The 22,940-nt window shown below is 37.4% G+C and overlaps 1 protein-coding gene across 1 annotated transcript in view; it reads right to left on the bottom strand.

Moving 5' to 3' along the window:
• Window positions 1–22,940, bottom strand: part of spg (dedicator of cytokinesis spg) — a 916,969-nt gene that overhangs the window by 107,028 nt on the left and 787,001 nt on the right. The window contains exons 41-42 of the mRNA XM_090372306.1: window positions 8,538–8,761; window positions 2,336–2,627 (exon numbers count right to left, since the gene is read on the bottom strand). Coding sequence (XP_090228432.1) covers window positions 2,336–2,627; window positions 8,538–8,761 — 516 coding nt within the window. The remainder of the gene's footprint in view (window positions 1–2,335; window positions 2,628–8,537; window positions 8,762–22,940) is intronic.

Below are 22,940 nucleotides of genomic sequence, written 5' to 3'. Positions count from 1 at the left end.
GTACCACCATAAACTTTAATTGGACATTGCTCAGGATATGTTCTTAAAGAATCTCAAGTTCAAGGTAAACTGCAGTCTATAAACTGGCTTTGAATTTATTGAACTAGTCTTACCGAATAATGAGACATACTGAAGTTGGTATTACAGTTTACAATTGCATTGTTCATTGGATGTAAATCAACTGCTGTTCTTGTACTTGGGCCACACTCAGGCTACAGGAAAAGAAATTCGTACTGGCTGACATAGTTATTACTGTGTTTTACATGATTGTTTAGTTTCCATAGCTGAACAGACATTTTGGTGTGGCTGACTTTTGCGAATATAATTTGTACATTATGAAAATGTGGCTGATATCAATTGTCTGTTTGATGGGAAGAATTGAATGGCTAGATTGTTGAGGTTTTGGTATTTGAATAGTCAGTAGCTATTGATAGATAGGTAGCAAAAACTATAGAATTTTCTTTTCAAAATCAGGTTTTATTATCAAATTTGCCTAAGAATCATAAGATTAGATTTCAAAAACGTAAACGGAATATAGTCCACTTTTCACTTTTTTCTATAAACTTCTGTAAACTTTTCTCTTCTATTTCAGGCGATGTATATATCTTCTTCCCCTTATCTTCTATCCAACTTTCCCTTCCCCTCCCCATATTTTTCATTCTTATTTCCACTTCCTTTCCCTAAATACCTTGGGGCTTCCAAGCTTGCCTGATAACCTCAGTAAGAGTAAACTAAAGGGCAGTCCTTGGCGCACCTCCTCGTAGCCAAGGTTGAGAGTCAGGGTACAGGGGACCTGGTGTCCCCTGCCCCCTGGCTGCAAAGTCGCCAGGTGCCAGCATTCAACACATACACCCTACATACATTACACTTGCCAGCTTTGGATTTTGCCTTTTCAGATGCTACAGCGGCATATAGGAGAAATCCTGGAGACTGCAATAAAAACAAACACACCTTGACCTTGTACAATTTTATGGATTAAACAATTTTCTAGATTATCACAATAACACTCCTTGTTCTGTGCAGACTGTGAATGATCTGTCTGATGTATTTTATTCTGCTTCCCACAAAGTGCCTGAACTTTTGCAAATTTTCTCATAAAATGAGAATCTTTCAGAAAATTGTGTTCTAATTAAACACAGCATTATAGTTCTATAAACATAATACATTGTTACTGCAAGTTTGTCATCCACATTTGATGTGTGCATTCACTAGGAGCACTGTGATTAGAGAGAGAAAAAATAGAAAATAGTAATGCCAATTCCTATTGTGGAATATATATTTATGTTTATGTTTGATTTTGTTTTGAAGTAGAATTCAGTGCTTGTCACTTCAGTGTTCAATAGAAGTTTATTCAATTGTTAATCTGTTAAAGTCATGGCTAAAACAAAGATGTAAATTACGGTTATATGTTTAATCTACACACATTAGTCCGGGATATCAACAGAATTCACTTCAACCATTGGTTTTAAAATAATTTAAGTTCATATAATCTAGTGTTACTTAGGATTCTCTATAAAGGATACCAGGTAGAAGAAAATCTTTTATTCTCTTTGTAAAGACAACTGAAATCCAGCAGCTTCTTATGAAATCAAAGTGAATGACTATTGTTCGGTCAAATATATTTCTGTAAACTTGCTTAAACTCTAAAATTAAGGTAGATATTTTGCCACTTATAAGAAGCAGTTTGAGAAATAAGACTAACTCAATAGATGACAACTATGTGTTTTTATTCTTGTAAATATGGAAAGAAATTAAGTATCATACACTTAAGACAGTTTCACGAAAGGACATCAAGGTTCCTAGAACTTATAGGAATGCAAGGGAGCACTTACTCGATTTGTTGAGTAAGACAAATCGAGTAAGTTGAGTAAGAAAGTAAGAGTTGAAAATAGACAATTTTCTATAAAAATACCTTTTCTTTCTAATGAACGTCAAAATGGGTGCAGTGGGCAAGGGATGGGAAACTTGCCTTACATTTTTTTTTTTTACAACTAATTGCTGGAGAAATTTAAACAGAGGTTCATTACATCACACTAAACAATACATTACAATAATACAACAATCAGCCTTTTGACAGTCAAGATTGATTATTACAATATTCATCACAATAGATCAGACAATTAGACTGAAATAAGATATTTGCATTATTTAAAAGTACTTTTTTTCTAAATGATAACAAATATTTTTGATCATAGTATAATCAAAATATGTACAAGACGGGTTCATATTTCAGATCATGCATGTCAATTTTCCTTCAATATCAATATGTTTTACGTAACAAATGTTAAAAAAAAGTTATATGAGAAAGTTATTTTACAACTGAGAAGAAAATTACCTTTGTATCTGAAGTGGGTCCTAGTGCTACAGAACGTGGTCGGGTGGGAATGGGAGGTGGTTGAGAAATAAGAGTTGGTGAACCTCTTGTAGAAGACGGATGAGGAGAAACAATTTTTTCATTATTAATTCTTAGCTCTTCTTGGGGATGTGTGTAAATATCTTCATCATCTGATCCTTCAGGCACAAAATGACCATAGATACTGGAACCAGATGAAGAAGAACGATTGCTGTTGCACTCAAGAGGTGACTTTTTTACTACTGTTTCACCAGGAATGGGTGGAAGAGGAGTGCTAAATGAAAATATATAAAATAGTCAATACTGTATATAATCAAACTATGAGAAACATTACTTGTTTTCTATTTTTATTGTAGACATTCTCTGAAATGTTTAATTATAAAAATAAAAACTAAGTGTGGAGTGGAAAGAACAATAAATATTATGTTAAAATCAATGCATCATTAATTCATTGTTAATTCACATTCAGTAATTATTAATTCTTAATTAATAATTCATTAATTACTATATCAATTTATTTCTGATAATAAATATTAAAATAAATTAATAACAATACTAGCATACATGATTTCTGTTGATTGAAAACTATGGTAATTTTTTTCTATACATCCACGGTTTCACAAAGTGGCATTATGAGAAATCAAGAAAATTTTGCACAGTGCACCCTATTTGACAAAGAATATACAGGAATTCCCCGACTTACATAAAGGTTGCGTTCTGCAGAACGCTACGTAAATTCAGCAAGCACACAGTGGCGTGTGCTTCTTGTGCAGCACACGCAACTGTGCTTGCTGAATTGACTGAATCAAAAAAGAAATGTTTGACGAACATGTAAATAGAATTATTTATTGTATTTTTATCTCATCACAGGAAAAATTACAAAAGTGCGCAATTCAAAAAAATTTCAAAATTATAAAATTACAAAAAAAGAGAGGAGACAGGCATAATGTCAATAAGTTTTACTTCTCGAGCATTGTTGCCAGAATCGACATCTTCAGCTGATAAGTACACCGCTTTGGAGATTGACAGCTGTGGAGATTTAGAAGGGGTCAACCGCTCAACCTTATGAAAGAGCATATTAATGGATGACTGAACAGTGGCTTTTTTCTTTTGATCATAGATTTATTTGTAGCAAGCAAGCATATCATTCATCCCTCTGTTAACTTTTAACAATCGTTCGCCATTGCTGATGCAATTTCACGAAATGCCATTACCATCTCTCTCTGGTGATGAAGCATCTCGGCTCCTCATTTGATTCATCTTGAGCTTTGTCAGCATGTTCTTCTTTCACTATCGCTGCCTGCAAGTCAATAAGTTCTTCATTAGTTAATTCCTTCTCTTCTTATCTGTAACCTCTTCATATGATTCATCTTTTGCAAATCCTTCGAAGCCTTTTACGTGCCGTGGTCATATTTTTTTCCATGCGCCATTTAAACAACTTTTAGTAATTTCCACCCAGGCCTTATTAATGTTTAAAATGGCGTGGTAAATACTGTAAGATTTCCAAAAGTCTCTTAACATAAAATTTTTCTAATCGTCTACTGCAGACAATGCCTGAGCAAATGCTGTGTGTAAATAGTATGCTTTTAAATTCGAAATAACACCTTGATCCAAGGTGGGATGAGTGAAGTTGTGTTTGGTGGTAGAAATATGACTCTCACATTCGAATTGAAATCATCTAGATGCATAGGATGTCCAAGAGCATTATCTAATAGAAATAAAATCTTGAAAGGAATGTCATTGTCTTTACAATACAATATTTTTCAACCTCGAGAATGAAGCATCATTTAAACCAATCCTCAAAGAGAGATATTGTTATCCATGCTTTCTGGTTCGATCGGAAATGCACAGATAGGGTGGCTTTATTGATGCCCTTAAATGCACAAGGATTTTCAGAATGGTACACAAGCAATGGTTTTAATCTGTAATCTCCCGCTGCATAAGTCCCAAGCAAGAGCGTGACACTATCTTTTGATGCCCTGAAACCTAGCATTGTATTTTCCTCTTTGGCAATGTATGTTCGATTAGGCATTTTTTTTCAATACAGAGCAGTCTCATCAATATTAAAAATTTGATGTGTTCAATAGCCACCTTCATCAATGTTTTTTTCCAACACATCACAAAATTTCTCTGCAGCTGCAGAATCGGCACTGGGAACTTCACCACATATTTTAATGTTGTGGAAACCAGCGCGATTATTGAACCGATTAAACCACCCGTTGCTTGCCATGAACTTGGGTTGGGGTTCGCTGTACTTATCCTTAATATCTTTATAAATACAGGGTTGTTAAATTTAAAGTATTCCTATGTAGAGGGCTCTGGAGCGAGTTCTAGGGCTCGTACTGAAAAGAAATTTGGAAAACAGGTACAATAAAGAATATACTTGCCATTTATTGGGGAAAAAAATTAGTTACAAAATTTGTCACTATATGGTGCTGTGGCAATACAAATCACTTGAACAGTGCTACAATTGTTCAATGTGTCCTCCATTTTTGTCAACAACAATTTCCATTCGAAGAACAGCATTTTCTACAGCAGAACGTAATGTGCCAACTGGAATAGCCAGCACACGATGTCCTTCAGATCTACCAGATTTGACATCCTTCTCGGTACATCTGGTTCTTCAAAAAACTCCACAACTTAGCAGACCTTACCCCTCGCATGGGGTAAGGTCTGGTGATCAAGATGGCTAAAATGTCTGGAAACAATGGTTGATGACCCGTTCATCTGTAAAGTGTTGCCTTAGCAATCTTTGGACACAATGGTGGATGTGGGGTGGCACACCATCTTGCATGAATATGGTATCCGGCAGGCACCCGTGTTGTTGCAGCTCTGGTATTGCGAAATTTGCCAACATTTCATAACATCGCTGTCCAGTGATGGAACAGGTGCGGAGTCCAGTTCATGTTACCTGTTCAAAAAATATGGTCCCATCATGAATGTGGCCGTAAATCCACACCACACTCACTTTTGGAGAATGCCACGGGACCTATTGGATAACTCAAGGGTTTTCTGTTTCGCAAATGTGACAGTTGTGCATATTCACTTGTCCATTTAAGCAGAAGTGGGCTTCATCACTCCAAAGGATGTTCCACAGTCAAGTGATATCCACTGTCATTCGTGCCAGAAACTGAAGTGCGTATGTGAAACAAATATCTGCATCACCATGCTTTAGCTGCTGTAGAACGTGCATCTTGTAAGGATAGTACCGCAACACCTGATGCATTACTGACACTGTAACGCTAGTAATGCTAGCCATATAATGGAATTATATTCCATTATATGGCTAGCATTGCATGCCGTATTCCAGTGGAATATGGCATGTCCACTTCACAAGAAACGGCTGGCACACTTGTGCTACCACATGGAGATTGACATAATAAATCCACGACAGCCATAGTCACATATTCAACACGAGAGGAGTCCACTCGTTTTCGACCTATACCTGGTTGTTATTTGTTATTTGGTTTTTAGGAGCATTAGCAACTAAGGCCATATTGCTCCGGGGATATGCGGTGGTCATTCCCTGACCTATCCGCATCCTCCGTATTTGGTGGCTTACGGGCTCGAACCCCAGTCTAATCAAGAAGCATGTACTACGCACTGCTGCTCCTGCCCACCTGGCTATGGAGGTGCCCTTCTACCTGGTTGAACACCAAGATGTCCTGTCGCTTAATTTTGAAATCATTTTGCGGACAGCACAAACATTCATAGGTCCATGCCTTATGTGCTTCTGACGGCGGAATTCTCTGATAGTCGCAACAGCATTGTTGTTCTGATAGCACAGCTTCAGGTTATGCAAATAACGTACGTTATTTGCATAATCGTAACTAAGATAGTTACGCACCGTACAGTAACAAATTTTGTAACAAATTTTTTTTTCCCAATAAATGCTGAGTGCATTCTTTATTGTACCTGTTGTCCAAATTTCTGTTCCGTACGAGCCTTAGAACTCGCTCCAGAGCCCTCAACATAGGGATACTTTAATTTTAACAACCCTGTACTTGTTGCTTTTGCTTGAATGGTCATTAGACTCAGGGGCACTCACTTCTGAATCTGATTTTTCATCCATATTATTAACAGCTGTTCCATCTTAGATATAGCACCTGAACACTGTTTTGTGATCACTGTTGATCTTAAGTGCATTGATCCTTTGACACATTCTTTTATACGCACAGTCCTTTAAAATAGTATTCACTGTTGAAGCAGTGAGACCTAATTCCCTTGCAATAGATGACAAACTTTGTTCTGCTTCGTACTTCTTAATTATTTTCATCTTCATTTCTAAATCAATTTTGTTTCTTTTCCTGGCACTACCACCAATCGCACTTTTCGTTGGTCCCTTTCCCTTCATCATTGCAATAGGTAAATAGGAATGAAGAGAAATTTTTGAGGCGCCTCCGTAGCCAGGTGGGAAGGAGCAGCAGTGCGCAGCACACGCTTCTTGATTAGACCAGGGTTCGAGCCCGTCACTGCCAAATACGGAGGATGTGGAAAGGTCAGGGAATAACCACCGCACATCCCGGAGCAATATGGCCTTAGTTGCTAATGCTCCTAAAAACCAAATAACAAACAAACAAACAGAAGTTTCTGAAAATTTGTTTTTTATTTGATTGAAGAGGAACACGTTTCACCACAATAACGTAAAAACCCACACAACTGCAGTTATCGGTATTATTGCAAATGCAATAAGATCGAGTGTACTACCCATTTATAATTAGATGCACTAACAGAAAAGCCCAATAAACTAGAAAGTGCAAATTGTATTTATATTGTTTTATGGTTGTAACCTTCAGAAACGTGCTTTAGAAAAATATCACGAAGGCATTCAAAACTGATTCTTATAATGGGAACATATGATAATGATGAAAGGTAGTGCAATTTCCATTACAAATATGACCTTTTAGAGAGATAAATAGCTTTGTAATATAGCGAAATATTTGACTTCCAAGGACTTGGAACCAATTACAAAAAAAAAAAAAAAAAAAATCCAGTGTGTTATTGGGTTCACTTACCTCCATTTATTCATATACGATGCAAAATACGTTTCCACAATTTTTTTAAGCTTGCATTGGTCGGCAAAAAACTTACATAAAGTCGCATTTCCGTAAGTCAGGGAGTTTCTGCATCACAAATTGTACTTTATAGTAATGAAATAAGTGTTGGGTGTTTTAATTTATTATTAAAATGTATTGTAATTAATGCAACCTTTTTCAGATAATGTCACATTGTTGGTGTTTCAAGAATCCTAATTCCTTCTTTTGCACCTGTGGAAATTTTACACCATAAAATCATGACACTTTTGAGCAAGTGTACTGTGCTATTGGTCTTAGAATTAGTGAGCAAGACAAATCAAGGGTATCCACATAACGATAATGGGTTAATGGAGGATGAAAATCCCTTTCTAGGTACCTCTGGTGTGGCATGAACTCACAGTGGATTACTATTTTTATATGCACCTACCGTTTCACTCTGGCCATCCACAGATAACAACTTGACTCTCAGTGAATGGATTCTGCTGAAATTCTATTTTTTTGTATTTGATTTGTTTAACTATGTCAAATTTCATAGAAAATTCTGAAATTTTTTTCCCGAAAAATTTAGTTGTTTGTACATAAATGGAAGTATGTTTCAGTTCAATTCTGATTCAATTCTTCCCATTCCCCCACCCCAACAGAAATGTATATAGTTTCAGATATTTGAGCACTATTCAAGAAGGAAAAGTCATACTAGCACAAAATTTTCAGTGTATGCTTTGTTTGTGTTTGTGAAGCTTTTAAGACCAATTACAATTTTATAACCTACCTTTCCATCCTGAAAAATCTACATAAATGAAAATATATTTCAGGCATTACTCAAGCACAAAAAGTCAGATAGACATTACATTTTCATCACAGGTTTTGTTGGTCCCCACAGAGGTTTTAGGACCAATCCCAGTTTCATAGCCACCCCACCCAGTTCTTCTTAGGAAAAGTAAAAAATCTGGAAATCTGAAATGAATAAGCTAAAACGTAAGTAATAGACTCAAAAATAAAATTTCAGAACTAATTATACAGAACACATTAGACAATGTGTATATTACCTAATGTATTCTTTTTATATTTTTGGGTGTTGTTACATTTAAAAGTTTTATTGAAATATGTATATTAATGTCACTCTATTATGAAATTTGAAATTGACTTACTTGACAATGGAGGGCCTTCTATATTCTACAATTTCATTTATTGGAGGTACTGGCAGTTCACCTCTTCTGCTTCCAGAAAGACGAGCAGTGAGATTAGGAGAATCAGTCTCTCGAATAGATTGTTTCATAACTGAAAAGCGATCTACTAAATGCCGGTGCAGTGGCAATACCTCTTGTGGTGCAAGTCTACCATGAAGGGAAAGGCCACCTTCTAAAATCTGCACCTAATTACAATAACAGTGTTAATTCACTCAAGAAAAAATGTTTACCATAAATTAACAATTATCCTTTTTTCTTTCATAAAAAAAGCAGTTATCACGGAAGATTGATACATATTTTTTACTATAAAACAATTTTTACAACATATTGTACAAAAAAATTCTGATGTCACTTCTATACACTGTACTCTATAATTATATAGTAAAGTATATAAGTGACACTGTACTATAACCAATATGGTATTGGACAGACAAAATTGTCACACGGTACTGTAAATTTTCACATGCCATATTAGGACCAAGTGAAAGTTTCAATACAAAAATAGCAAAAAACAGCAAAACTGTAAGTTGGTTGAATTACACAAGCAAGATCAGGTTGCTCCCTCTGCTGAGATCATCTAACTACCACAGCCCTGATAAGAGGCCTTTAAGAATTTCTCTGGGGAATTTTTTGGCACATCTGCTTCTCAAGCTGATGTGCGAAAAAATGTGTTATGGTGTGCTAGAAAACCTTAATTAAGTAATGGGGAGTGGGGGAGAAAGACATCCTCTCCACCACTATCTTCAAACCTGATCAATAAAGTTTTGGAAATCAGCCAAGGAACAAAGCTTGAACACATCATCATGAATGATGCACTAAAATCTTGGAATTATCTATAAAGAGACCAATTTAACACGACCATTCAGTAAGCATTTCACAATTTCTACAAAAAAGGTACAGAGAAGAGCCTCACCATCATACAGTGATTTTCAAAAAATATCAAAGCATTGAGCTACACACATGCAATCAAACTTTAGTTTGATGATCGAGAGGACCATGAGATGGCAATGACTAGCTAAAGACAAAAAAATAATGATGAGCATTTGGTGAGCATGGGTTTGGCACACCCAGGGTCCTGAGCTGCTGGATATCATCATTCTTCTCTTTCTTGGTGATTCCCTTCTACATCTCTCTCTCTCTCTCTCTCTCTCTCTCTCTCTCTCAGGGTAATTCAGATTTTTTTTTTGCCTGGTGAGCATAAGCCTCAGGCTTCCTTGAACCATAAGGCTAATAATAATAATAATCCCATTAGCACTAACCTTGCTTAAAACATTTCAAGCTTTATACAACACCTCAATCAGATTACCTCGCAGGTGCCTAGTCACCAGATGCTGGAATCTGCAGAACTTAAGCATGGGTTTCTTGGTAAGAGCACTCCTTGGTTCCCCTCACCAATCTTGTTGCCCTTCTCTGTACTTGATCCAGCAGCTCTATATCCTTCCTAAAATGAGGCTTCTAAACCTGCATGCAGTACTCAAAGTGTTGCCTGACCATTGCCTTATACAAAGGGATAATCACCTCCTTATCATTCCTAGAAAAATTCCTGTGTATCATTGACAAGACCATCAGCTGCTCTGGCAGCCTGTCTGCACTGCTCTGAAAACTTCATACCTGACTGCACAATTATACCCAGGTCTTTTTCATCCTCCACTACCCTGAGTGCAGTACCACACAGTTTGTATGTTACTCTGGGGTAACGTACTGTATATGGGCAGTACTACTACCCAAATGTAATTTGCATTTGTCAAAATTACACTTTAGTCGGCACCTCTCAGCTCATATGTCCAACTTTTCCTGTTGCACCCGCAGCATACTGTTGTTACTATCATTAACAACCCTGATGGTTGGCAAGGTTGTTACTATCATTAACAACCCTGCCAGCCATTGTATCATCTTAAAACTTGGACATTAAGCCTGTTATACCTTCATCAATTTCATTGATAAAGATAGAAAACAACAATGGTCCCAACACCGAACCCTGGGGAACACCACTAATAATGTTAGTCCACGACGAGCAGTGTCCACTGATTACCACTCTCTGTCTTCTCCCACTCAATCAACCTTTTATCCATAGCAGAAACTTTCCCTTAATGCCATACTGCTCCAATTTGTAGAGCAGCCTTTTATGTGCAACAGTATCAAAAGCTTTCTTGAAATCCAAGAATATGATATGAAAATTATATTTTGCATCCAGTTCCTTTGTGACCACATCATAGTATCCAATTAAATTGGTTGGGCAAGATTTCTCCTTAACAAACCCATGCTGTTTCTGAACTATAATTGCAGTCTTGTCTAGATGAACCTACACTGCTTCTTTAACCAGAAACTCTATTACATTTCCCAGAACAGAAGTTAAACTAACAGGTCTGTATTTACTCGTGTCACCCATTGATCCCCTTTTTTGAATTGGGGATTCAAAAAATTCATTTGCACTTCTTCAGTCTGTGGGGACCTCCACCGAATCCAAGGATGCTCTCATAATTATGGCTGAGGATTTGCTTATTTTCCAAGCTGCCTCTCTTAATATAATCGGTTTAATGACATTCACTCCAGGTGCCTTTCTTATGTTTGACTTCAACAATTTCTCTTCCACTTTCCATTCAGTTATCACAAAATTATTTAGCTCCCTGTTACAGTTTGATAAACTTTTGGCATCCCCCTTTGGGAAAGAATTCCTCATGCATGAATGAAGATGCAAAATACTTGGTTTGTCAGCTACCTGAGTAGGATCAGGGACAGACGAACTATCAATATGAAGTGGACTAATCTGATTCATCTCAATCCTTCTAAAATTTATATATCTAAAGAAGTCTTTGTGCTTTTCTTTGTATCCATGTGCCAAAGATTTCTTGTAATTTGCTGATAATTTTGATAATCAGATAAAAATTATCAGCAAAATTCTAGTTGCATATATTCTTGCACCCTTTCGATTTAATGTATCCCATCCTTTGGCAATATCATGTTCCATTCTTGAAAGCTCCACAAACATCAAACAAGCAGTATGTCATTAAGGGCAAACTGCTGCTGTGGATAAAGGGGTGGTTGAGTGGTAGAAAACAGAGTGGTAATCAAGTGACACTGCTCTTCGTGGACTAATGTTATTAGTGGAGGGTTCAATGTTGGGTCCATTGTTGTTTTCTGTATTTATTAATGATATTCATGAATGTATATCAGGCTTAATGCCTAAGTTTGCAGACAATACGAAGGTTGGCAGGGTTGTTAATGACACAACAGTACGCTACTGCAACACGATCTAGAAAAGTTGAGCAGATGGGCTGAGAGGTGGCAACTGAACTTTAATACTGACAAACGTAAAGTACTGCATATGGGTAGCAGTAACCCCAGAGTGATGTATCAATTATGTGGTACTACACTGAGGCTGGTAGAGAAAGAAAAGGGCCTGGGGGTAATTGTGCATTCAGATATGAAGTTTTCTGAACAGTACAGACAGTCTACAAGACTAGCTCACGGTGTCTTGTCAATGATAAACAGAAATTTTTCTAGCAAGTATAAGGAGGTGATTATCCCCTTGTGTAGGGCAATGGTCAGGCCACACCTTGAGTACTGTATACAGGTCTGGAAACCACATTTTAGGAAAGTTGTAGAGATGGGCAACAAGGTTAGTGAATGGAACAAAGGGTTGCTCTTATGAAGAAAGGCTTAAGTTCTGCAAATTATAGTTTCTGGAGACTAGGCACAGGCGAGGTGATCTGATTGAGGTGTATAAGGTCTTGAATGGTTTGAGCAAGCTCAATGCTAATGGGATCAATCATTAACCTCTAGCCCAGATTAATCATCCGAAGGAACATAAATTCAAATTGAGGAAAACAGTTGTAGAATAGATGTGTGGAAATTTGCCTTTAGCCAGCAGGTGGTTGACTGCTGGAACAAACTTCCATCTGTCGTAGAAGCTGACAGCTTAAATAAATTCAAGGCAGAACTAGACTAACATTCTGAGCAAATGGATGGATGAAATGGGAATTTTTTTTTTTTTTTTGGCTGATGCTGTATAAACTTGCTTTCTTGCATCATATGCCTGTACTAATGCTAAGCGGTACATTTCCTAAGGCTGTGATTCAGAGGACAACCAGCCCTCTCAGTTCTTCCCCGAGCCACAGCATTTCCACTATCTTGTTTTGCTGTTGTGGCCTGAGACATGATTTTGATTCAGTTTCAATATAGTTAATATAACTGCACTAAATGTATATTCCAATGCAGTAATAACACGATGCACCGGTTATGCTATAAGTTTACTTTATTGAATATATATATTTCAATATCGAGCTTATGGTATATGCATTTCATATCTCCTACCAATTTACTTTATACGAATTTCGTATCTCCTATCAATTTACTTTATATGAATTTCATATCTCCTATCAAGTTTAAGTTATACACTGAGTGATTACTGAATTATGACCACCCTTATGAAAACTGAATGCAACCCATTAACCATGTGAGGTATGAGAGTGCGCAGTTAGTCAACTTACATAGCATAGATATGGTGTCAGTGGTTCAGTAGGTAGAAAATTCCAAGCATGATGGATAAAAGGAAGGATTTATCAGACTTTGATAAAGGACAGATTGTGGATGCTTGATGAGCTGGTGCTTCATTTTCCAAAATGGCTGAACTGGTGGGGTGTTCAAGAGCCGCTGTAGTTAAAGTGTATCAGGACTGGCGTCAAAATGGTCCGACGGCAAAATTGCAAAGGTCAGTGAAAGGGTGATGTCAGAGGTGAGTGCTTGGTCTGATGACTCGTACAGGAAAAAATGTGCAGCACTGTTGAACAGTTGACTACCCAATACAACATGGGCCAACCCAGAACAATATCTGGCATGACCATGCATTGCCTGCTCGCACGTATGGGCTATACCAGCAGATGACCTCTACAGTATCCTTTCCTAACCAAGGTTCAATGGCATAAAAGACTCACCTGGTGCAAAGAGTATGCAACTGGACGTTAGAAGACTGGAAGAAGGTGTGCTGGTCGGATGAGTCACATTATTTACTCCACACTGTGGATGGTCATGTACAAATTTGGCAACAATAATACGAGGCTCTTGATCCATCATGCATGGTATCAAAAGTGCAGGCGGGTGGAAACGGTTGTATGATGTGAGGCATGTTTCACTGGCAGGAACTTGGACCCTGCTGCATGTGGAACAACATATCAGTAGTCTCCTCTATCATAAACTGCTTGCTGACTGTGTATACCCTTGCTATGTTATCCTTTTTCCTGAATGGCGATGGTGTCTTCCAAGATGACAATGCACAAAGCCATTGGGCACTTGTGCAGGAATGGTTTGAGGAACATAGTTCTGACTTCCAGCATATCGAATGGCCTCGGAACGCCCCCGATATCAATCCCATAGACCACCTGTAGGACACTATGGAAAGGCATTTCAGGCATCTGGATACACCAATCACCTCCATACCTGTATTGCCAGGCACATTACACACAGCTTGGTTGGCCATACCTCCCGAATGCTTCTGTCATCTTGTTGAATCAATGCCACGTCGGATAGCTGCTGTGCTGAGGGCAAAAGGAGGACGTACGAAGTATTAGGTAGGTGGTCATAATTAAGTGATCACTCAGTGTATGTATTACACTAAAACATTATGTTTGTAAATTCTAAGTAGTTATAATAGATAATAAATTTAACCATCTATTTTCAACTTATGTGATTTGAACTCTCTTGCGACATATTTGTGATACTATATCTATGCCAAATCATTGGTACTAAAAGCTATATGAATGTTATACATTATGGACTATGTTAAGTTATTAAAACATGTATGTTGTACTATAAATTATAGTTTATAATCCTCTTCTGATACTGATGAAGGATAATAATTGGTCTACATCCATTCAAGGACTTGACTCTTTCATCGCTCTACTTTTCACAGAGCATGTGGTGATAGAAATTTAGAACTGGATAGTTTGTGGTCAATTTTTTCATGATACCATGTCATGTAACAACTTTAGTGAAATTAAATGGTTCATTAGATTCATCTTATTCTTCAAGGAAGGAGTGCCTAGGAAATGATGAATTTGCATTAGCTTCAGAAATATGGCACAACTTTATTTCCAACTGTAAAGCTTGCCATATGGTTAGGCAGGCGAAGGCAGATTACGAGAAATCCTTGGCAAAAGATGCTAAGAAAAACAGCAAGGATTTCTTTACTTATATAAACTCTAAAAGGAAGGGGATGAATCTGATTGGTCCACTTGACATTGATGGTTCGACTATTGATGATCCTGCTCAGATAGCAAACAAACTGATTGAGTATTTTGCATCTACATTCACACATGAGGAATTATTAAGGTTTGAAAATGGCAGAAGGTTATCAAATTGTAGCAGGATACTTAATGATTTTGTAATAACTGAGAGCAAAGTGGAGGAGAAAATGTTGAAGTTAAACATAAGAAAAGCACCCGGGGTGGATGGGATCTATCCAGTTACATTAAAGGAGGCGGCAAAGCAACTAAGCAAACCCTTAGCCATAATTATGAGAGCATCCTTGGACTTGGGGGAGGTTCCCATGGACTGGAGATGTGCAAATGTATCCCCAATTCACAAAGGGGGATCAAAGGGTGACACAAGTAATTACAGACCAGTTAGTTTAACTTCTGTTCTGGGTAAAATAATGGAGTCACTGGTTAAAGATGCATTGCAGGATCATCTAGACAAGACTGCAGCAATAATTCAGACACAGCATGGGTTTGTTAAGGGAAAGTCTTGTCTGACAAATTTGATAGGATATTATGATGTGGTAACAAAGGAACTGGATGCAAAAAATAATTTTGATATCATATATTTGGATTTCAGGAAAGCTTTTGACACTGTTGCGCATGGAAGACTATTGTACAAATTGGAGCAGAATGGTATTAAGGGTAAGTTGCTACGATGGATAAAAGGATAGTTAAGTGGGAGAAGACAGAGGGTGGTAATCAATGAGTGCTGCTCTTCGTGGACTAATGTTATTAGTGGAATCCCACAGGGTTCGGTGTTGGATCCACTGTTGTTTTGTATATTTATCAATGATATTGATGAAGGTATATCAGGCTTAATGTCGAAGTTTGCAGATGATACAAAGGTTGGCAGGGTTGTTAATGACAGTAATGGCAGTGTGCTACTGCAACAGAATCTAGATAATTTGGGCAGATGGGCTAAGAAGTGGCAACTGAAGTTTAACCTTGACAAATGCAAAGTACTGCAAATGGGTAGAAGTAACCCCAGAGAAACGTACCAACTGTGTGGTACTACACTTAAGGTGGTAGAAAATGAAAAAGACCTGGGAATAATTGTGCAGTCAGATATGAAGTTTTCTGAGCAATGCAGACAGGTTGCCAGGGCAGGTCATGGGGTTTTGTCAATGATATATAGGAATTTTGCTAGCAGGGAAAAGGAGGTGATTGTATAAGGCAATGGTCAGGCCACGTCTTGAGTACTGCGTACAGGTCTGGAGGCCTCATTTTAGGAAGGATGTAGATTTACTTGAGCATGTACAGAGAAGGGAAACAAGATTGGTGAGGGGAATGAAGGGATTCTCTTACCAAGAGAGGCTAAAGTTCTGCAAATTGTAGTGGCTGGAGACTAGGCACCTGCGCGGTGATCTGATTGAGGTGTGTAAGGCCTTGAATGGGTTGAGCACGCTGAATTCTGATGGGATCCTTCCACTTGTTCAGATTACGAACCTAAGGGGGCATAAATTCAAATTAAGAAAGGACAGATGTAGAATAGATGTGTGGAAATTTGCCTTTAGCCAGTGGGTGGTTAATTGCTGGAACAAACTTCCATCTGTCGTTGTGGAAGTTGATAGGTTGAATAAATTTAAGGAGGAACTGGACAGGCATTTGGAGGGAATGGTGTGATTTTTTTTTTTGGCTGATGCTGCATAAGCTCATACACTTGCTTTCTTGCATCACATGCCACTGCTAATACTACTATATACCTGGAGCAAATACTACAGATGAGCAGCTACTTCCAACTAAAGCTAAATGCCGTTTCACCCAGTCCATGGTAAAAATACAGACACATTTGGTATAAAGTTTTATTTGGCAGCTGACACAATTTGAAAATATCTACTGAATGGTTTTTCTTATTTTAGGAAAGACAATATGCACCCAGGTAGTCAACTACTTTCTGAATATGTCGTCCTAAAACTAATGGAACCATTTTTGAATCCAGGTAGAAATGTAAAAAAAAGTAAAAGTAAAGTGCAGCCATTATCAACCCACTGCAGGGTGGAAGCCTCCTCAACAATTCATGCTGAGGGAAATGGACCATAATCTGCCACGCTGGTCCAGTGCGGGTTGGCAGATCGACCGTATTCAGCAGGCAGGGGCTTGAACCCCGGTCTACTCAAAGAGCGTGTGCTACTGCACTCCCGCTCCTGCCCACTCGGCTACGGAGGTAGAAATGTAACCACTGATAACTTTCTTTACAAGTTTTGAATTGGCAAAAAATAAGTCCAAAAAAAAAAAATACTACTATAGCGGGAACTGTGAATCGTGCTCATCAAGAAGTTCCAACATCCATAAAAAAGAAGGCAGAATTATATTCCACTTCAGTTTTCAAACTTGATGACTGCACTCTGAAATTTTTTTTTTTTACAAAACCCCCAAACATGAAAGGTATCAAAATCCATAGTACTTAGTACCATGCATGGGCTGAAGGAGATTGGGGGGGGGGATGTCAGTAACTTTGTTCTATAGATTAAACATGGGTTTTCACCACTTTAAGCCTTCAATAAGCAAAGTGATGGTTGGAGGAGATGGGAGAGGATACCAGAACCATTGCTCTGGAGACTAAACATGGGTTTCAATCACTTCAAGTCTCCAATAAGCTTACTACTACTAATGCCACCATTAGTAGTAGTAGTAAGTACAAGTATTATATTGTAGTTTAATAGTGTTATTTTTTATTAGTAGTGGTGGTGTTAGTATTAATACTAGTAGTATTGCATTGGTTGAAGGAGATGGGGGAAGAAGAACACGAAATGCAATAGCATTAGCATTAGCAAGGGCACATGATGCAAGAAAGCAAGTTTATATAGCATCAGCCAAAAAAAAAAAAAAAAAGCCTTATTTCACACATCCCCTTGCTCCAAATGTTGTTATTATTATTAATTGTCATATGGTGCAAGGAAGCCTGAGGCTTATGTTGCACCAGCCAAAAAAAAAAAAAAAAAATCCCTAATTACCCTGAGAGAGAGAGAGAGAGAGAGAGAGAGAGAGAGAGAGAGAGAGAGAATAGAAGCAGAAGGAAATCACCAAGAAAGAGAAGAATGATGATATCCAGCTCAGGACCCTGGGTGTGGCAAGCCCATACTCACAAGATGTGAGCCCCTGCGGTGGTTTGTCAAGTTCTGTTAAGTAATCAACTTCTACAACAATAGATGGAAGTTTGTTCCAGCAATCAATCACCTGCTGGCTAAAGGGAAACTTCCGCACATCTATCCTACAACCGTCTTTCCTCAATTTGAATTTACGCCCTCTCAGGCTATTATTCTAAGCAAGAGGAAGAATCCCATCAGCATTGAGCATGCTCAAACCATTCAAGGCTTTATACATCTCAATCAGATCACCTCGCAGGTGCCTAGTCTCCAGACACTGTAATTTGCAAAACTTAATCCTTTCTGCGTAAGAGCAACCGTTTGTTCCATTCACTAATCTTGTGCCCTTCTCTGTACTCGTTCCAACAGCACTACATCCTTCTTAAAATGAGGCCTCCAAACCTGTATACAGAACTCAAGGTGTGGTCTGAACATTGCCTTATACAAGGGGATAATGACCTCCTTATCCCTGCTAGAAAAATTCCTGTATATCATTGACAAGACACCATGAGCTACTCTTGCAGACTGTCTGCACTGCTCAGAAAACTTCATATCTGCCTGCACAATTACCCCAGGTCCTTTTCGTTCTCTAGCACTGTCAGTGTAGTACCACAGAGTTGATACATCACTCTGGGGTTACTGCTTCCCATATGTAGTACTTTACACATTTGTCAATGTTAAACTTCATTTGCCACCTCCCAGCCCATCTGCTCAACTTTTCTAGATCCTGTTGCAGCAGTGTGCTGTCATTAGTGTTATTAACAACCCTGCCAACCTTCGTATCATCTGCAAACTTGGACATTAAGCCTGATATACCATCATCAATATCATTTATAAATACAGAAAACAACAATAAACCCTGAGGGACTTAACTAATAATATTAGTCCACGAAGCGCGATGTCCATAGTCATCAACTCATAGTCCTAGTCATCACAAAAATAGATATCATTGTTTTCAAACAGTGAAGATATAAAACTGGATTCAAGGTCTATAAAGGTCCTCATCAACCTTATTCAATTTTCTGGAAAGGTTTTTCTGACTTCTTGGTACAGGTTTGTTCACAGCTGTCTTTAAGTAGGTTCTGTATTGTTAAGCATGTTGATGAATTCTGTTATAATCAAAATTCTTGTGAATGTGCAATTCCTCAAAATTTGGCCATTTGTGGCACATTTGGCCTATTAGTCCTGAATTTTGTAAGTAAATAGGCCAGGAAGTCAAGAAACAGAATGGATCTTCTTTAAAAGTTGTATTGTTTCTGTCAGCTGTCTATCATTAAGATTAACTACTACTAAAAGACATGCATAGACACAAATTCCTAACAAAATTATGTGTTTAATTTTGATCATCAGGCTGAAGAAAATAAAAATGTCATAATCTTGAGTGCACTTCATACAAGTATTGCAATAAGTAAAGGTACAAAGAAGAAGCCTGACAAACAGTATTCTATTACAACGAAACCAAGTATGGGGTTGATGTTTTAGACAAAATGGCCAAAAAATATTAAAAAAAAAAAAAAAAAAGGTTGACATAGATGGCCAGTTTACATCTTTTATAATACATTAGACCGTGCAGTAATCAATGCTTGGATTATTTATAAAGAAGTTACAATGTGTTTTTTGTATAGAATGTGGCCTCTAGGGTTGCCCCTATATGGCGCTGTAGCATCTGTAGGTTTATTTTAAGCTGGAAAGAGTGTGTGTGTGTGTGTGTGTGTGTGTGTGTGTGTGTGTGTGTGTGTGTGTGTGTGTGTGTGTGTGTGTGTGTGTGTGTTTAAGTATAAGTGTATGGTATGATGGTTTTACTTTTTTTTTATGATGGTTGTTGTTTTTTGACCAGGAGATAGAAAGCTTAACCCATCACCCATCCAGCAGAGCTACAAAGAAATACACGTCACACATCGATTATTAAATACAGAATAAAGAATATGACCCTTGCCTTGCAAGGCATCAGATTCAAGGTCATGAGTATAACTAATGCTAATCTGATTTAACTTAAAATTGGAAGAATCAAGACGCAAAAAAATCCAGCCTAAAACAAAAGTATTGTACATATTAAACAGTTAACTGGTATCACAATCTAACCACCAAGCCAGCATCGCGACAAGAGGATAATTATATACAATTATATGAAACAGTATGTACAGTGCCAGGGCACAACAGAGAGTTGACCAACCATCCAACTCTCAGAAGCCAGCAAAACAAAATTTAGCATGTCCTGGCAGTAAAACTAAAATAGACAAATAACTAATCACTAAGTGATTATATACAATTATATACAAAACAGTTTGTATAATCAAGTACATAAATGTTGAATCAAGTGTTGACTGAAGGAACTTAGGTTATTAACTAATTATACTGAAATGAAATGAAAGAAATGAGACTAAAGAGGTCAATTAAAGCCAGCCAAGGGTTGCTGGAAGACAACAATAAACCTAAAACTATCTCAAAATTTTAAGTACAGTCCTTCAATACTGAAGGGAAATTTTATTAAACATTAGGGAATTATCCCAGCCAAAATAACACATAGATTGGGTTAGGCTAAACTCAGCCATGATAAAGAATACAATAGTTAAAATTTAGTAAAAATATAGTTTATTTATAACATCAATCACTCAAGCATATGGGTTTGAACTATTCTTTTGCAGCATTTAAAAACCTTATCAGCGAAACTGGCAAAACATTTAAAATTTTCTTTGTTTTCTACAAAGCAGGAAAATCAGCAGGGGTGTAAGCCCGAGTCAATAGTTGCAATAGGAATCTCAGGTCATGGCAAAAATGACATTCGAGGATGATGTGATCAATGGTTTCCTCAGAGCCACAGCAACACAGCGGAGAGTTCACCAAACTGAATTTAATGAGTTTAGAGTTGATACTTCCATGACCAAAAAGTAGAAAAGTAATATATAGACCAAGTCCCAGCCAATTGGATTTTTTACTATATACAAAAACCTTTGGGGAAAAGGAATATGTAGGTCTACCCAGGTGGGAATTATCCCATTAAACCTGCCAGTCATTGAAAAATTTTGGAGTCTTAAAATATTCTCTTTCTCAGGAAGGTCAAGATTTAAATTATAGTTTCCTACATTAGCAGGAATTTGCCTTTTGCGATTATAAGACAGAAACTGTGAGGTAACTTCATAATGAGCAGGAAGCCTACCATTTAAAACTGGCAGAGCAGCAGTAGAGACAGTTCTGCATGCTCTGAAGGTTGCAAGAAGAAAAAAAAAAATTTCCTAACAGTCACATTATTTACTTTGGAGCCCCATGCACCAGCACCATAACAACATATAGGAAGGAAAAGACAGCTGTAATATAATTTTAGGGTAGAAGATTTAAGGTTCCAAATGTTTCAACTAATCTTAAGGATTTGTCCAGTTACAGACTTGATTTTGTTCAGGACATATTTAGCATGGGCCATAAAAGTAATCTTATCAATAATAATACCAAGATATTTGTGTAATTTCTTTCAAGTTTTATACTTTAATCAAACAGTTTGAGAGAAGGAGGATGATTATAATTCAAGGAACCTTTAAGGAGAACCTGCTTAGTTTTATTAACATAAATGGAAAGCTTGTGCATGCAGCACCAAGCAGACAAATCCTCAATGATGTCATTAGCTTTCCATTTGAGTTCAAGTCTTGAGCTCCCAGGAACAAGAAGGGCAAGGTCATCTGTATATGCAATCTTTGTGACATCATTATGGAAGTGATTTAGCCACCCGTCAAGGACCACATTTCAACAAATTGGACCAAGAACAGATCCTTGAGGGCAGCCATGAGATACCTGTCTCAAAACCGAGAAAAAGCCCAAAGAGACCACAGGGTATCTGTTGGAAAAATAATCAGTGATTAACTTATAGATAGGAATAGAGACCTCGGCCTCCCTGAACCTCGTGAGGATATATAAAGAAGTGACGGGGAAAGTTATGAAGAGAAGAGATTTTTATATTGAATCTGGCTAAAGAACATAAAAAAGAATATATAGATTCACAGAAAGCAGCAGCTCAAATCAGTAATTTTCATCAGTAATTCAACCACATCAAATCTCTCAAAAGGCATTAATGCCAAATTAGGTGATGCAAGGCAAACAAGACTACAAGAAATGTGCACTGTTGAAAAAAACTGTCATTTATTTCTTCCTCTTGCTCAGAAGATTCCACCTGAGGGAGCATAAATTCAAATTGAGGAAAGACAGTTGTAGAATAGATGCCTGGAAATTTGCCTTTAGCCAGCGGGTGGTTGATTGCTGGCACAAGCTTCCATTGTGGAAGTTGACAGCTTAAATAAATTCAAGGCTGAACTAGACAAACATTTGGAGTGAATGGATGGGTGAAACAGAAAGAGGTTTTTTTTTTGGCTGATGCTATATAATATGCCTCTACTAATGCTAATTTGGTCAAACTGTGCAAATTAATTTTTAAACTTCAGTTCATTTCCTAGAAAAAGAAGTTTTGTGTTCAAATTTTTTCTACCAGAAATATTACTTTTATGTGTATTACTATAAGCACAATGGTGTGTACTTCTGCCAGTTACTTTACATCAATGCTTATGATAAAATGTCGAAACCCAACTTAAAAGTCTATTTTATGCACAGCGATCAAAATGATCAGCAAATGGCAGTTTCAGGTATTTTTGCTAGCTGGCAATTCTAGAATTTAATGTTAATTAGAATTAAGCTGATTAATTTTTAATACGAAACAGAAAAGTTTACATTTCATTGTGACTGCATACACACTGAATTATTAACCCTTAATCACATGCAAAAATTTCAAACCAACCAATGTGACCAGTAAAGGTTAAAGAAATGGACTAATTATCAGAAGAATGGGTAAAAAGAATGGTTCTTTAGTTAAAATAAATAAATTTTACCCACAGTTTCAAACATTCCTTCTAATAATTTTTTTCCTTCTGAAAATCAGTCCTTAGGATCTCTTAGATCCCCCCCATCCCCCACACGCACCTGGTATGGGGTTAGGGGCAGCTGGATTTGAAGCACTGCAGTTAACAATGGGATGCATATTTTTT

The sequence above is a fragment of the Mastigoproctus giganteus genome, chromosome 4 (assembly GCF_048544385.1).
Source record: "Mastigoproctus giganteus isolate SK-2022 chromosome 4, ASM4854438v1, whole genome shotgun sequence".
NCBI classification, from domain to species: domain Eukaryota; kingdom Metazoa; phylum Arthropoda; class Arachnida; order Uropygi; family Thelyphonidae; genus Mastigoproctus; species Mastigoproctus giganteus.
This window is presented reverse-complemented; position numbering and strand designations above follow the sequence as displayed.